The sequence below is a fragment of the Theropithecus gelada genome, chromosome 3, assembly GCF_003255815.1.
Source record: "Theropithecus gelada isolate Dixy chromosome 3, Tgel_1.0, whole genome shotgun sequence".
Classification (NCBI taxonomy): Eukaryota; Metazoa; Chordata; class Mammalia; order Primates; family Cercopithecidae; genus Theropithecus; species Theropithecus gelada.
Window position 1 is genome coordinate 166,662,860 of NC_037670.1, and position 16,264 is coordinate 166,679,123.

Here is a 16,264-nt window from a genome sequence, read left to right on the forward strand (position 1 = left end):
CATCTTTGGATACCCAGAGTAGGGGTCCCTCTTAGATGACATGAACAATGAGCAAAGCGATTCATAGATGAGAATGGTGACTTTAAAACTTGAAGAATAGGGTGGTGCTGAGCCTGTCAAGCTTAGAAAAATACATAAATACCTCCAGAAATTCTCAAGGCAGCCACAGTGAAAATTGTCCTTTCCTGAAAACTGAAGTTGTGAACTGCAGCCTGACTCCATGAACCATTTGCACCTAGTCACTGCTCTGTTCCTGTGCGAACCTCCTTGACATGCCTGGGCTCCAGTGCTAAAGACTGCCTCTCTCTGTCTTGCCCTTGTCCTGATCTTAGCATTCAATCCAGCCTGCCTGCTCAGGTAGGCTCTTGAAACCTAGTGGCCTCAGTCTTGACAACCTGATACTCAATGGGATAAACAAAGATCGTTGGACAGCAGGGATACAGGTGAGGAGAGCAAAGCTGTGCATTAAATGTCACATTTGGACAACCAGGTCCTCAAGTGCTCCCTGAGGACCTAATATAGAGCAATTTGAGACCGTCCAGCTGCCCCTTCTGGAATAAAAGCTCAAAGGAAAGAGATGGCAACAGGAAGCCAGCTGAGTTTTCTTTAATATGATGTATTGAGATGTGTCCTTTGTAAACAGAGCCCCCCGCCCCCTTTACTGCAATTATTGTTTTCTCTCCCCAACTTACAGGGCCAGGCACAAATGCCAGAAGAAAGAGAAACAGAAACCACCTCCAGGGCCAGGTATGGGCCAAGGGAGGTTTACAGGGCTCTCTCTCTGATTCAAGTCCCTTCCTTTCCATACATCTTCTTAAGAAAGCTGAGGCACCAGCCTTCTCAGAGAGTGGATCCATTACCTCACACCCACGCTTGGAACAAGATTCTGCCAGAAAATATGTGGCCCCACCAGTGATTCTAATGCTTTAGAGGATGATTTGCATAGTTTGTCACAGAAGAATATTTATGGAATATGTGCAGTGCCCAGGCCTGCAGTGTCAAGACCTGGGTCATGAGAAGGAACACAGATGAGGGATTTGCGGCGGGGGGGGGCAATGCAGGGAGGAGTTTCTGTGTTTGATAATAAGGGAGGACTGAGGAGAGAGCGTCGTGGGTATGTACATGAAGAGACAGCATCAGACTCCAGTCTGCGGCATAGCCAGGAGCCAGGAGAGTGTGCGCTGTACCAGCAGGATGGCCGCCAGGGGGAGATGGCTCAGGGTGGCCCTGCTAGAGCTTGAGAGGGCCTGAAGCCTGCAGGGGTCTTGTCCTGGGCCTCCACTTTGCCTCCCAAGGACTCCAAGCAGGGCCCCCGGGGAGTAGGGATGATGTCTGGAATCCAGCCTGTTGTGTTTTCCACCACCTCCTGCAAGAGAGGGGAAAAAACAAGCTAAAGGTAAAGATCTCCCTTTTCTTTCCTGAGATCATCCCCAGTCCTCACAGCGCTCACAGGCTAACCATGAGGCTCTGACCACATCTGCAACCCAGGACAGCAACAACTCACCCTTCTGCTTTCTCAGCACCCTGTTCCCTGACCCAGTGTTCCTACCATTGCCATTCATGTCCCTCATTCTTCTCTTTTCCTGCTTCCACCCGGCACCACCCCCCACCCCTCCATCTCTAACTCTAGAGGGTGGTCTCTCCTGGGACACTCACATCAATGGTCTTTATTATCACTGTCTGCTGGGCCTCCTTGCAGGCTTTCTCAGCTTTCTTAATGCTCTCCGGGGTCCACTCGACATTGTTCATGGCCATGATTCCCTCCATGGAGCTGCCGCGGGTGGTGGGATCAGGACAGGGGGAACAGACCATAGTTTAGGGTTGACTTAGAGCTTCGGCAAAACATGTACCCTCATTTTTGTTAGAATCAATTCCATGTCAGCAAAAGCCATAAGTAATGTCTCGCAATCCAAAGAGAAAATTATAAGGAGTTTGACAAGAGAAATATCAGAACTCAGAGATGAGAATTTTAAAACATGAAAAAGCGGATCTTCTGACTCTTTAGGAAGTGGTTCTTCCTCTGGAGGGCATGGAGTGAGACAGGTTCTCTGAAGACACTTTATTGCCTCCTTCTTGGAAGCAATTTCATTGCCCTGAAATTTTATGTGAAATAGGATGTATTTGTATAGATGTACATTTTTTTCATGCAAAAACATTTCATAGTTCTCATGAGAACCTCAGAGGGGATCCTTACCCCAAAGTAATGAAAGGTCATGACTTGAAAGTAAACACAGTCTTTGGCTGAGTCAAGTAGTGTATGCGAAAAAAGGCAGACAAAGAATTTGTAAATAAAGGATCTCACTTTTAGGGTTCAGATTTATTGGTTCCTCTGAATGACCTTGCTGATATGGGAAAAGAAGTCCCACAAAAATTCCTGTCTTGTGCCAGAGCTTTCAGAGTTAGATCCTGATGGGAATAGGAGTGAGGTGGGCAGGAGCTGGTCAGGCAGCCCCCGAAGGAATCCTGGCCCACCAACTTAAGAGGTAGTGGGTAGGGCTTCTTTTCTTCCTCCCCCAGTCCTCCCCAAGGTCCCTCCCCCACACATGAGGTCTTATATTTCAGGATGACTCACTCTGATGCCTCCTCCCCCAGCTCGTGGGCCACGTAGATAATGTCAGGGTACCCCATGCAGCTGGAGATGTTATTTCGGGGATAGTAGAAGAGGAAGATGAGGCACATCTCATTAATGGTGCTGGGGCCTCCCTGGAGGAAATAGACAAAGACAGAGAGACAGAGATACAAAGGCATGCAGAGAGAGGAGGACAAAGCAAACAGAAAATAGTTGAAGTGGTTATCTTACCAGTGATGCCATTCTCCTTTTCCCTTAAGGTAGAGCCAGCTCACTCCCCTATTTGCTGCTCTGTTTTCATTGGTGGACAATTATTGATATTATTTCCAAAAAACCATTCCATATATCTGCCCTGTCCTCAGCTTCACTGCCACTATCCTGGTTTGGGCTAGATCATCTGCCTCTCCACTAGTGTCAGTTACTCATCTGTTCTAATTGCAATCTGACCTCTGTAGAGCTGCCAGACAAGTTGTTTATAATTGAGCTTGCATCCTGCCATTTGCCTATTCCGAAACCTCCAGTGGCTTCCAGTAGTCCATTAAACAATAGTCAGTCATCACTAAACCAATTATTTGATTCTATCTAAGAAATTCCAACCTATTCATTCATTCCATTTACTTACCTGGCAAATATTTACAGAGTTAGCCCTGCTGTCCTGGAGATATAGGAAGGTCAGGATCATCCCTGCTTCAAGGACTGTTTCCAAGTTTATCACCCTCATCCTCATTCCATTCCTTCAGATATCTTTTCCCAATTTTTAACTTCCAGCCAAACTTCTTCATGTGCACCCCATGCTTTCCTTATATATGGCTTTCTCAGTTTTTTCCTTCTCCGGAATTCCCCTTCTCTATGTGCCTAAAACAGGACTCATTCACCTACGTCACATGTTCAGTTCACTGTGGTAGGATCTCGTGATTCTTTCCTGTGAATTTCCCCAGTGGACTATTCCCATTCTTCTTTCATGGTATATATCACTTACTACCTTATATTATAATCATTTGTAGGGCAGTATTTTTTTCCTCAGTAGCCTGCAACACCTTTTGAACCCCACAAGCACTGAACCACTCCTGATGCACAAAACGGGGGATTTTCTTGTGATCATAGGAACAATAGCCAACTTTAACTGATCATCTACTACAAGTCAGGCAATGATCTAGGTGTTTTGCGTGTGTCAACCAACTCTCACAACAATCTTTATGAGGTAGAAAGTAGTATTAATCTTATGCAAATTGGGAAACTGAGATACAAAGAAGTCAAATAACTTGTCTAAAAATGTACTAAATGATTGTGCTGACATTCAAACCCAGGCAGTGAGGCCCCAGCATCTCTGCTCTTAGTAGCTATAGCATACCATATTTCCATGATCTTGGTGGGTTATTGGCAGAGAATGTGAGAAATCCCTGTTCCTATCTTAGATGCATGGGGTGTGAGAACATGAAAAGCCCTGTGTGGATATGTGATGTCATTGGAGGAAGGAAGGGGCTTCAGTGAAATCACAGGGGTCACTGGATAGCGAAAGCTATGAGTGGGCTCTCCACTGGGGTTATGGTCCATGGTGACCATGGTGGGGAGAGAGGTCACTTACAAATGTCATGAAGTCACGGTCCAGTGTCTGGTAGTGACATTCTACCAGCAATTCATCTCCCTGTTCAGAGTGAAACATGAAGGCTGAGAGTAAGACACAGAGGGACTGGTACAGCTTGAGAACTTTCTTGGCTGGCAGTAATGACATATGATGCTGCTGCCCCCAACTCTTCTGGCCTCCCTCAGACTCTCACCGGCTTGATCTCCACTCGAGAGGGCAAATCTCGAGTCTCCTGCAGATTGAAGTCGTAGGAATCGTCTTTACAGATTGTTCGAAGTTGTGTTCCATTCCTAGAGGAAGGCGAGAATTCAGTAAAAAAGAGAAGATGAAATAGATAGGGATCTGCCAATAAAGATGTAGCACGTGGGTGGGGTCATTCTGTGAGTATATTATCCACAAAAATAAACAAAAAACTTCTTCCACAGTCTTATTCCAGTTATTTCTACTCTAAAGATAGTTCTAGCTCTTCCTTATTCTCAACCGGGCATAACTGTATGCTACAGAATATATCACTGTTCTTAAAATTCATTCCCAACTACAGAAGGGAAAGCTTCAAGGTCCTTCCTCACCTGTATTGCACGGCTTGCAGAGCCTGTCCAGCCAAGTGGGTGTGCAGCAGGTAGCCATACACCTGTATGTCAGGCACGGGGGCTCCATTCATCTGTAACAGGGAAGAGGTGCACCTGATTTGTTAAGGACTCTGTTCTTGACCTGCTGCTTGATTTTCCTCCCTTGATATTTGACACCTTCCTCTGATGACTGACATTTGCCAATGTAATTCTTATTAAACCTTTCTGGCCCTTCTTCCTTCCCCACTCCCCTTGTTCTCAAAGCCCCGACTCCTTCCCTTCCTTGCAAAAGTCATGTTAGTGAATTTCCTGAGCACCAGGCTGTAATTATTCTCCAAGTCTGGGGCTCAGGCTGTGTGGGCTTGTGGATCAGACCAGATCTGGGATGGGGGGCGAGGAGAGCGTGTTGCCTCCTCAGGAAGGGTGCGCCTCCCAGCTCCACCTCCTCAAACTTCTCGGTCCTACACAGCCCGTAGGACAGGAAGGACTCAGCGCCCGGGGGGATGAAGTGGATGGGAAATGTGAAGAAGCCCAGCTGGAGGACGCCCATGTCATATTTGCGCAGCTGAGAAGTGTAGTACACGCGAATCCCCGAGGAATCATACACACCTGGTGCGGAGAGGAAAAGTCAATCACAGGAGGCAGGAGAGCGGGTCACAATGCGGACAGAAAGAGGCCCAGGAAAGCTGGAGTGGGGCTGTGACCACACAGAGTCGGCACGCATCCCACAGTGCGCTCCCAATACCGAAAGAACCAGCCAGCCCCACCAGCCTCCCTTCCTTAAATCCTCTGGGTGCTCACCAGGCAGGTTGTTAAAATTGCTGTAATGAATCTCCAGTCGGATCCACTGAGGGTCCAAGGGAGTCCCAATAGAGACACCCACATCATCTGGAAACTGGTAGCTCTGTTGGAAGAAGGGACATTTGGCAGCAAGAAGGACTGGGAACCAGGTGTAGGGACTCGGGGCTCCTGCCCTTGTTTTCTAATTGTCATCCCAGACTTCCCCTATCCCCTAGTCTTCCACCAGCCCAGTGATCTCATTACCCAACCACATGCACCTGCTTAGCCATGTGTTTCCCCCATCACAGGACTCACAGTGCCCCCGACAGCCCAGCCCACGATGACCTGTGAGCAGAGGGAGAAGGCAGGATCGGCCCCATAGCAGTCGCTGATGCCTGTGGGGAGAACGCTAGCATTGCCACAGGCATACACCAGGATGTGATGCACCATTGTCTCATTGTGGTAGACCAACTTAGGCTCAAACTGGGTGGAAAAAGGAGAGCAGAGCATGATCAAGACCACCTACATCAAATCCATATTATCTTCCTTCCTTTTTGTCAAATAAAACTATACCCATTTCCCTCTTCTCTCTGTTTGTCTCTCTCCCTTTTTCTCTGGTTTTGTTCCCCAAGCTATCATTTTCCCACCCACTCAGTTTGACTCTTCTCTCAACTCCCTCCTCCTTTAAGCCTCTTCTGGAGAGCAGACATATGAAATCTAGCCAGGGACATTCCAAGACTTCTGCCTTCCCTTAGTAACCTCCTCAGTTCACTGTATCTGAACATGTAGCCATGCCTTCTCAAATTATCTGCCTAAAGAAAAAAAGTCTCCACATTTGTCACTTACGATTGTGAGATCATACCTTTATTTATTTGATCAAAATTGAAATCACTCAAATATGAAATTGGGTTACCTAGTTTGAGTTCATTCTAGCCAGACTTCACTAACCTCCTGACAGCCCCTGGCCACATCCTCTCCCTGCCTTTACCTCCTCTTGGGCTAAGAAAGCACAATTCTGGGGCCAGGTTGAGGCTCATAGTTTGTTCTTTGCAAACAATTATTAATTCGTAACCTTCATCAACATGTCTGTTGCATTGTGGGGCTTAAATAAAACAGCGCTGGGAGTTACAGTTCTGGGCTCAGGAAATGATGTAGCCACGGCCTTCACCAAGCCCCGCCTGTCCCCCTGTTCTTGCAACTACTTCCCTCTTGCTTCCTCCAAGAAATTTTCCAGACTTCATCATCCGGGGTTGACCACACCCCCTGCTCCACTCCAGCACCCTTCCCTGCCTTGACAATGCCCCCCATCTGGTCCACCATACCTTGTAAATGTGATGTTTCTCGCTAACAATGGGGAGAGGAAGAAAGGTGCAGGCATACGTGGTGTCATCCTCTGGAATGAGGAACTGTGGAAGGGTGCACAGAAGCTGAGCCAGATGACAGTGAGGCTCCAAAGAAATAGGGTAAGGGCCAGGCCAGGGAAGGAGTTTCATGTTAGGGTCAGACTGGCAGTCCTTAGGGGACAGAGAAGAGTCAGAGTAATCTCCACCCAAGGGATGTACTGAATACTGAGTGCTAGAGGCGGAATCTGGGTTGAGCGGGGAAAGGAGAAGGGAGCTGGAGGCTGCTGGGTGGGACCGAGGCATCTTACATCAGTGATCTCCAAGTCATGGATGATGGTGTCCTTGGGGACATCCAGATCATCAGGGTGGACAACTTGTAGCAGAAAGATGGACTTGACAAAAGTACGCTCCTGATCCAGCTTCAGAGTGTCATCCAGACCGTAGGCGGCCAGCACCCTCACAGTGTCACTCTGCGGGATGCCGTGAACATTGAGGTGCTGCCACCTCCGAGCAGCACTCTGCATATCCCTGCACCCAAGGACCTACACAAGGTACTTGCTCATATCTACATGGTGGAATGGAAGGAGCTTCACACTAGGGGTGAGAACTGGTAAGGTTCTATTTCTGCCTCTGAGGCTCACTTGCTGGTGATCTTGAGCAAGTCACATTCCCTCTCGCATGCCCTCTCTAAGCCTGTGTCCACATCTGTAAAATGAAAGGACTGAATTAAACTCTTAAATCCTGACGCTCTAAAGGTCAATGAAACTGGTTAGAATTCTTCAAGAGGAGAACCCTGGGGTGGGTGGGCAGGAGGTGAATCAGTAGGAGGCCACCCTGTGGAAGGCTTGTGGATTTCAACAGGTGGCACAATTGGAATATGACCTGAGAAGGCTGAGAGGAATAGAAGTCCTGGGAATGATGACTAGCTGCCTGACTGGGGGCAACTACCTCTCCAGAAGGAAAACCTGCTTGTGATTAAATGCTTTTCTCTGCTCGCTATTTTACCGTAATATCCAGGTCATGCGGGTCACAGGAGCGGAAGGGCCTGGAAAAGCGCATGGTGGTGTAGACAGCATCTTCTGTCAGCCCCAGCAGCTCAGCATCCTGGCTCCCATCCTCCTTCAGAGTGTCTCCGTTTACCAAGTGCTGATCCTTGGGTCCAGTGAAGGTCAAGAAGTAAGAACTAGGAACTCATACTTTGGAGCAGTAGCTGTCCCTTCAGCTCACCTAGGATACTAGAGTAGCAGAACCCAGGTGTTCTCTATTATGTAGTTTTCTCCTTGGGCAGAGCATGGGCTGAAGAACATGGCAGAGCACCCTTTTATGGATAATGGAGTTTCATCACCTGACCTTGCTTTACTTCTCCCATTTCAAATCTCATCTCCATAAAGTCTGATATTCCTGCATCCCTAATACTTGAAGGCTCACATATTATCTGAAGTATGCATGACATTCATTTTCTCTCATGTGGCTCTTCATGTAACTCTTTCTCAAACATCTTTGAATTTTCCCCAGTGACCTGCATTTAGTGGGCTATCAGCACGTAAGGAGTGCAAAAGTATCTCGCAATTTAATGGTTTCATTCTCTCAGCAGTCTTAGAGACATGCGGTATAGAAGACCTAGATTTCAAACTCTACAGTGGATTATTTCTGGAGGGAGACAACCAGCGTTCAGCTGGCATTCTGGGAGTGTGTTTAGATATCCTTGGGGAATGTGGATTGTTTCTGGACAGGAAACCAACCTCAACCCAACAAAGACCCTCATCCTTGGAAGCAAGTCGCCCTCAGACTTACCGAGAAATAGACATTGCCATTGGGCAAGACTCCTCCAACAACCAGATCACTTCCCACATTGGTGTAGCGATTTGTGACACCTAAGCCCACCCAGCCAGCTGTCCGGACCTGGAGCTCAAAACTGATGATTTCAGCCTCAAGGTCAAAGTCCCAACGCAGGAAAATGACATTGGAAGGATCTAGGAACCTGGAATAGCGCAGGCGAGATGTGGGGCCAGGGCGGTTGCTTTGTAAGGGGGCTGCCAGGGCCAAAAGCGGAAAAAGCCTGAAGAGAAGGTCATGGGCCATGGCTCCTGCGACCTGGAGCATCTCCCCTGCAGAGGAACATTTGAGAGCTTCGGAGTTTTATGTCCTACCTGGGCCAGGCACCATGCCATGGGGGAGGGCCAGGCTGGGGCACTTCTGATCTGATTATCCTTCAGGTTCAGAGCAGTGCCCCTTACATAACTCTGGAGGTGAGAGGTGCCTGGAGAGGATACAGGGCAAGTTGCTTTCACTCTGAAGCAGGGGCCTGGCAGAAAATTCTCAGGATGGAGTCATTTAGACTTTCCACCCTGACCCCATGCCAGCGTGCTGCCAGTGGGGACCTTGAAGAATCAAGAAAGTTTAGTTTCTTTTTCTCCCCCTCCCTTCCTGCCCCCCTCTTCCATCTTCTATCCTGGGATGTCTTTACAGGACATTCTGCCTCTGGAATATGCCCCTACCCCACTTTTTACAGGTATTTTCCATTTTGTCTATGCATAGAACTGCAGTTCTAGCAGGGATGGGGACCCCTTGTAAACCTAGTCTTTTAGTTTCCCAGTGCAGTGCAGGAAGGAGGGAAGTTGCTGGCAGGGACTGCGGGGAAGGCTGTGATTTCCATCTGCTGGAGAAGGCTTTGCTACTAATCCCTAGAAAGACACTGAGAGGAGGGATAATCAGCTTCTCAGATGGTTGAGTCTGGGGCAGCTTTGGTTTTCTGCACACTCCTGGGGAGGAGCAGGAAGCGGGGGGAGGTGAGGGGAAGAAGAGGGAGAAGATGAGAAATAAACATGAGTTCGCCTTTGGGATGCTTTGTGCTTTCCCTTCCGGCCATCAATTACCTTTCAGAGAAATTAGTTTAATGGCTCCATGGCAGGCTGAACTTGCCCGATTGAGCACATTAGTATTATGCAAACAATGTAAGCAACACAGAAGGAAGGTTAGAATATTACAACACCAGAATAGAAAAGAACTTTAGAGCCACTTAGTTTTCCAAAAATTCCAATCCAGTTAATTTCTAGATGATGTGAAACGGGAGCTCCAAAGGATAACAAGAGTGGTGCTTGATGCCCCTTAAGTCAATGGCGGGTCATGGTCCCTGACCATAATTTCCTTAGGCCACAGACACCTCACAGGTACCAGATCCCTGCCATGCACTTCCACATGGCTTGTCCTGGAAGAAGAATTTAGTGACATTTGTTGGATGCTTCTTAGGGAAGAAATCAAAGTCTGACTCTAACTCCACAGTATTTCCCCCTTGGAGACTGACACAGCTGACCTAGAGCTAGAAGTCACCTCATCTGACTCCCGGTTGCTGGCTCTCCATTTGACAATGGAGAAGACACGGGCCCTGAGGGCCTCTCCCATACAGACTGGACCTCACATCTCCACAGAGGAATTCAGCTCAGGTGTGGGTGTACGGATGCCAGTGCGATCTGCTTACAGCTTCTCATTGCAGGCACAGTCTTCGTTTTAGCTACTGAGCTCCTCAAAGCTGGTAAGGACTCAGCTAAAGTTGTTTGCTGCTGCTGTGAGCACTTGAGTAGTAACTGGGGTGGGGTGAGGGAGAAAACAAATGCCCCAAGGGGGCAGTCACAACCCCTAACTCTATGACTGACAGAGAAGGTAGGGAGCTAGGCAGCCACCTGGAAGCAAGAGACGTATCTTGGCCCAGGACCAGAGCTGAGCCAAGAGGAGAGGAGAGGTCGGAGCCTGGGAGGCACTGACCTTGAGGAGCAATAACACCAGAGAGATAACAGGTGCACGGAGACACTCTGATCCCAATCTCACTTGAGGATTAAGGGAGGGGGCAGCAGGGAGACAGGAGAGCCAGTCCTGTAAATTGAGACGGGCCCAGGATCCCTTATCCTGCAATCTGTCCTGCTGGCCAGAGCGCCCTCCTCAGCAAAGAGGCAAGGTACTCACGAAAGAGCTGGAGCAGCGACTGCAGACTCAGGGGGTCTCTTCTCCTGGACCTTTATCTGGCTTCCACCCCAGGAAGCCAGGCCATTGCTACACCTACGTGGGGCTCTCTAGGGAGATGGGGCTGGGGTTGACCCTGCTTCCCTTCTGCATTTATCAAGTGCCTGTGACAGGAAAGACACCGCAGAAGGGACACTGACCTGAGGGCACTGCAGTCCCAGTTCTTGAAATAGTGAAGTTCAGCTTCTAACCTCTGTACCTCCTTCTTGCTCTCTGTAAAATGCTGAGGTTGGAGAGATGGTGGATACAGGGCCTTTTAAGTCGAATTTCCCAGATGATTGGTTTCCAAGCTTTCTGAAAAATGAGGCCTCTTGTCAATGTTGAAAAATAGGTGGATCTCATTCTTTTTTATGGCTGAACTTAAAGAATGTAATTGGATTGTTTGTAACTCAAAGGATAAATTCTTTTTATTTATTTATTTATTGAGACAAGGTCTCAGCTTGTCACCTAGGCTGGATTGCAGTGGTGTAATCATGGCTCACTGCAGCCTGGACCTCTCAGGCTCAGGCGACCCTCCTGCCTCAGCCTCCTGAGTAGCTGGGATTGTAGGTGTACACCACTATGCTCAGCTAATTTTTGTATTTTTTGTAGAGACAGCGCTTCACCATGTTGCCCAAACTGGTCTCAAACTCCTGGGCTCAAGCGATCCGCCTGCCTCCGCCTTCCAAACTGCTGGAATTACAGGCATGAGCCACCGTACCCGGCCTAGGCTAAATGCTTGATGTGCTTATTTCACATTGCATGCCTGTACCAAAATATCTCATGTACCCCACACCTACTATGTACCCATACATTTTTTAAAAAAATAATTTTAAAAATTAAAAAAAATTATGAGAATTCAAGCTTTTTAAAAAAATTATACTTCAAGTTCTAGGGTACTTAATCTCGATTGAGTACTAAGTGAATGGTAATTAAAGACTGAAGTGACTACCAGTTGTCATATTTTAATTGAATTTAAAATTTACCATTGCAATCACAGAAGTCAACTCTTACTGAAAGCTTGGTCTGTGCCAAGCTCTATTCTAAAATGTGTTGACCCTCCATTTACAGTTTTTGTTATTATTTCCATCCTATGGATGAAGCTGCAGAAGCCCAAGGTCACACTGCTGGGTAGTGGCAGCATTATGAGTTGTTGGGAAAATATAACTAAATTTATTATTGAGTTTCAGTAAAATAATTGAATATTATATACTTATATGAATTAATCAAATATAATTAAATATATTTCATAAGTAATTAAATATTATTAGAAATAATTCAAGGAGAAAAAAATCCCCCATCCCAGAAAACCTCTCTCTACAAAGGTAGATGATAACAAAAACAGCTTTAAAATCTTTTTTTTTTTTTTTTTTTTTTGAGATGGAGTCTCGCTCTGTTGCCCAGGCTGGAGTGCAGTGGTGTGATCTCAACTCACTGCAGTGTTTGCCTCCCAGGTTCAAGCGATTCTCCTGTCTCAGCCTCTGGAGTAGCTGGGATTACAGGTGCCCACCACCACTCATGGTTAATTTTTATACTTTTAGTAAAGGCAGGGTTTTACCATATTGATCACGCTGGTCTCAAATTTCTGACCTTAAGTGATCCACCCACGTCGGCCTCCCAAAGTGCTGGGATTGATTACAAGCGTGAGCCACTGTGCCCGACCAAAAATCTTCTTTTTTTTTTTTTTAACTTATTTTAAGTTCAGGGGTACATGTATGTGCAGGCTTGTTATATAGGTAAACTTGTTTCATGGGGGGTAGTTACACAGATTATTTTGTCACCCAGGTATTAAACTGGTTATTATTAGATAAACATTAAGCCAGAATGTGATGCAAGTTAATGCCAACCTGCAAAGAGATTGTGAAAACAGAAAGAAATCTCCTCTGCTGTACAGCCCAGCAGATACAACCTACTATATACATGTTCTCAAGATAAACAGCATCTATATTCCTCAAGTTAAGAGGACTTGACAGGCTAAGGCAGGTGGATCACTTGAGGTCAGGAGTTCGAGACCAGCCTGGCCAACATGGTGAAACTCTATCTCTACTAAAAATACAACAAAATTAGCTGGGCATGGTGGCATGTGCTTGTAATCCCAGCTACCTGGGAGACTGAGGCAGGACAATTGCTTGAACCAGGGAGACATAGGTTGCAGTGAGCTGAGATGGTGCCACTGCACTTCAACCTGGGTGTCAGAGCAAGTCTCCATCTCAAAATAAATAAATAAATAATAAATAAATAAATGTAAGACCTCAAACTACAAAAATTCTAGAAGAAACCAGAAAATGCCCTTCTTGAAATTGGCCTTGGCAAATAATGTTTTGCTAAGTCCCCCAAAGCAATTACGACAAAAATTAAAATTGACAAGTGAGACTTAATTAAACTAAAGAGGTTCTGCACAGTGAAAGAAACTATCAACAGAACAGATAACCTACAGATTGGAAGAAAACATTCACAAGCTATACATCCAACAAAAGTCAAATGTCCCGATTCGATAAGCAATTTAAGTAAGTTAAGAAGCAATAAATCAAATAACTCCGTTAAAAAATAGGCAAAGGAGATGAACAGACAGTTCTCGAAAGAAAACATACGAGCAGCTGACAAACGTGAAAAATGCTCATCATCACTAATTATCAGAGAAAGGCAAATCAAAACCACAACGCAATAGCATCTCACACAAGTCAGAATGAACATTATTAAAAAGTCAAAAAAGCAACAGATGCTGGTGAAGCTGCAGAGAAAAGGAAATGCTTTTACATTGTTGGTGGCAATGTAAACTAGTTCAGCCACTGTGGAGAACAGTTTGGGGATTTGTCAAAGAACTTAAAACAGATCTACTATTTGACCCAGCAATCCCATTTGGGTAATTATATTACCCAAAAGAATATAAATCATTCTACCAAAAAGACACATGCACTCATATGTTCATCCTTATGCTGGCCACAGTAGCAAAGACCTAGGTGCCCATCAATGGCAGACTGGATAAAGAAAATGTGGTATATATACACCATGGAATACTATGCAGCCATAAAAAAGAATAAAAGCATGTCCTTTGCAGAAACATGGTTGGATCTGGAGGCCATTATCCTAAGCAAATTAATGCAAGAGTAGAAAATAAAATATGCATGTTCACTGCTATAAGTGGGAGCTAAACATTGAGCACACATGGACATAAACTTGGGAACAAGGGGCATTGTGGACTACTAGAGAGGGGAGGGAGGAAAGGGGATGTGGGTTGAAAAACTACCTACCTAATACTATGCTCACTACCTGGGTGCAATATTCCCACATAACAAACCAACACATGTAGCCCCTGTATTTAAAATAAAAGTTGAGATTTTAAAAAAGTATTTAAGTATAGTTTTTCAATAAGTATTTAAGTGACTTCTCTCTGCTTAATTTACTAACTTTAAAATCTGAGAAAATGTCATTGCCACACCACCAAATAAAATTATTTCGAATTTACCTTGTGAAAAATTACAACTTCTAAGAAAGAAATTTGAATTTTTACTATTTGTATGAACAAAATACATTACATGCTTGCCAATAGTTATCATCTAGCAGTACTCAGATAGATTAACTATTTAACTAATTGGGCGTCTACAACAGAGACTGTCACTAAAGAGTCCAATTACAGCAAATTCTCAACTACCCTTATAAATGAATTAAATTACAGTCTGTGAAAGGAATGAAGATCTTACTAGACCACTGTTGGTGGTTTAGTTACCCAATTTGAGGTTAAATTTATTTCTCTAAAATTTGAAAATGGTAGAAAATAAGAAACTATGGGCGAGAGATAAAAATTAAGTTTCTAAGACAATATTGCTGATTTGCAAAGAGATTCACCAAACTATAAGTAAATAAAAGATAATTACTTCCTTTTAATTATCTACTAATTCACAGCTAATTCTTAATGCTCTTTCTACATACATATATATGCCAATATATATGTATGTGTATAATACAAGCATATAAAACAAATAATTGTTTCACAAAAGTCAGCTAGTAAAATGGCCTAAGTTTTGAAATCTGAATTTATACAACAATTAAAGTAGATATGACTTTATATCATAGAAAGGATTTTTTAACCTTGTGAACAGTATTCACCAAGAGTTTCCTTTTCCTTACACATGCTAGGTATAAAAATGTATGATTTAATATTTACAAAACTTTTCAGAAAGTGTACTATTTATTTGCCACTTGTAAATAACATTTAATTATCCTTCACAATAGTCCTGTGAAGCATAAAGAGTTATGAATTATGCATAAATATGATTAGATAAGGGCCTATGTAATGAGAAGTCCAACTACCAATAAATGTACTTGTCAACCTGACTATAATACCCTATGTCTATTTTTCACTTATGCCTGTCTATTACCTATTAAAGCATCTGTCTATTAGAAGCTATCCTTTTAATATTCCCCCCAAAAAATGTATTGTTGAAACAGAAAAGCAGCCATTTAATATGGGAAAATGCCCATCCATTCAAAACTTCGATAATGAGAAATGATTTTGTTAGCATTGTGACATTTTCTTACATTTAGCAAGGAAAAAGAAAATTATTCAAATAAGAATAAAGCCTACAAATTAATGCATTCCTCTTCTCCACACACAAAAAATATTGTGGAATTCTAAGACTGGTAAGTGAATATAGCCACTTAACAGAGCTGTTTATTCTCCCTTGTCTCTGTCACCCTCTCAATTAACCGATAAATGTATACGATACTTATTCAACTTTTAGATGTTTACTAGATACACTGTGAATTTCAAGAAATATGTGGCGTATTTCCTCTTCACTTCCTCCAGATTTTACTCCTTTTCTTTCCTTTATTATTTCTTCATTTAAAACATTCTCAGAGAACAAAAAGCATGAGCTCAAAAATTCACTTGCAGTTCTGAAGGCAGAGAGAGGGGAATACTCCTTTATTATCCAGATTTATGCAAACCAAGCAGAAACATAGCCTGAATTTATGGCCTATATCCCATTATTTCAGGGCTTCTGAGGAGGAGAACAGAAATGGATCTAATGGAGAGGTAGGGGCTTAGACACAGGTGAACCTGAGGAGGCGTTCATAATGGGCTAATATGTATTAGGGCTTCAGGGTCAGTGGGAGGCCCTTGAGCTTAGGCACACATCCAGCGTTCCCTGTTGGGAGCTAATATTAAGGAGTCCATAAACAGATGGCGTTTGGTGGACTTAACAAATCCTGACATGAATTAGCAGCTAGTAATCTGAGGAGGAAGTACAGAATACTAGAAAACTCTACACAATTACTTGTATAATTAGTCACATAGGGGTATGGCTACTTTAACACTGTTTTGCTAATTTTGGGGTTTTATTCATATTCTGCAATAGGTGTTTATTAATTCTGAGATCAGGGGGAAATACTTCAATAGCAAAGCATCTTTATATAGAAATTG

At 44.5% G+C, this 16,264-nt stretch overlaps 1 protein-coding gene across 1 annotated transcript; it reads right to left on the reverse strand.

The window, feature by feature from the left end:
- Positions 1 to 1,216: 1,216 nt before the first annotated feature.
- LOC112621413 (putative DBH-like monooxygenase protein 2) lies at positions 1,217 to 8,928 on the reverse strand. The gene is made up of 13 exons (XM_025380837.1): positions 8,641 to 8,928; positions 7,852 to 7,998; positions 7,155 to 7,316; positions 6,826 to 6,909; positions 5,819 to 5,986; positions 5,525 to 5,627; positions 5,166 to 5,332; positions 4,724 to 4,815; positions 4,348 to 4,444; positions 4,155 to 4,214; positions 2,573 to 2,703; positions 1,657 to 1,771; positions 1,217 to 1,366 (listed from the first exon to the last, which is right to left on the reverse strand). The coding sequence occupies exons 1-13, from the start codon at positions 8,926 to 8,928 to the stop codon at positions 1,217 to 1,219; spliced, it is 1,764 nt and encodes a 587-aa protein (XP_025236622.1).
- Between the last annotated feature and the right edge of the window lie 7,336 nt (positions 8,929 to 16,264).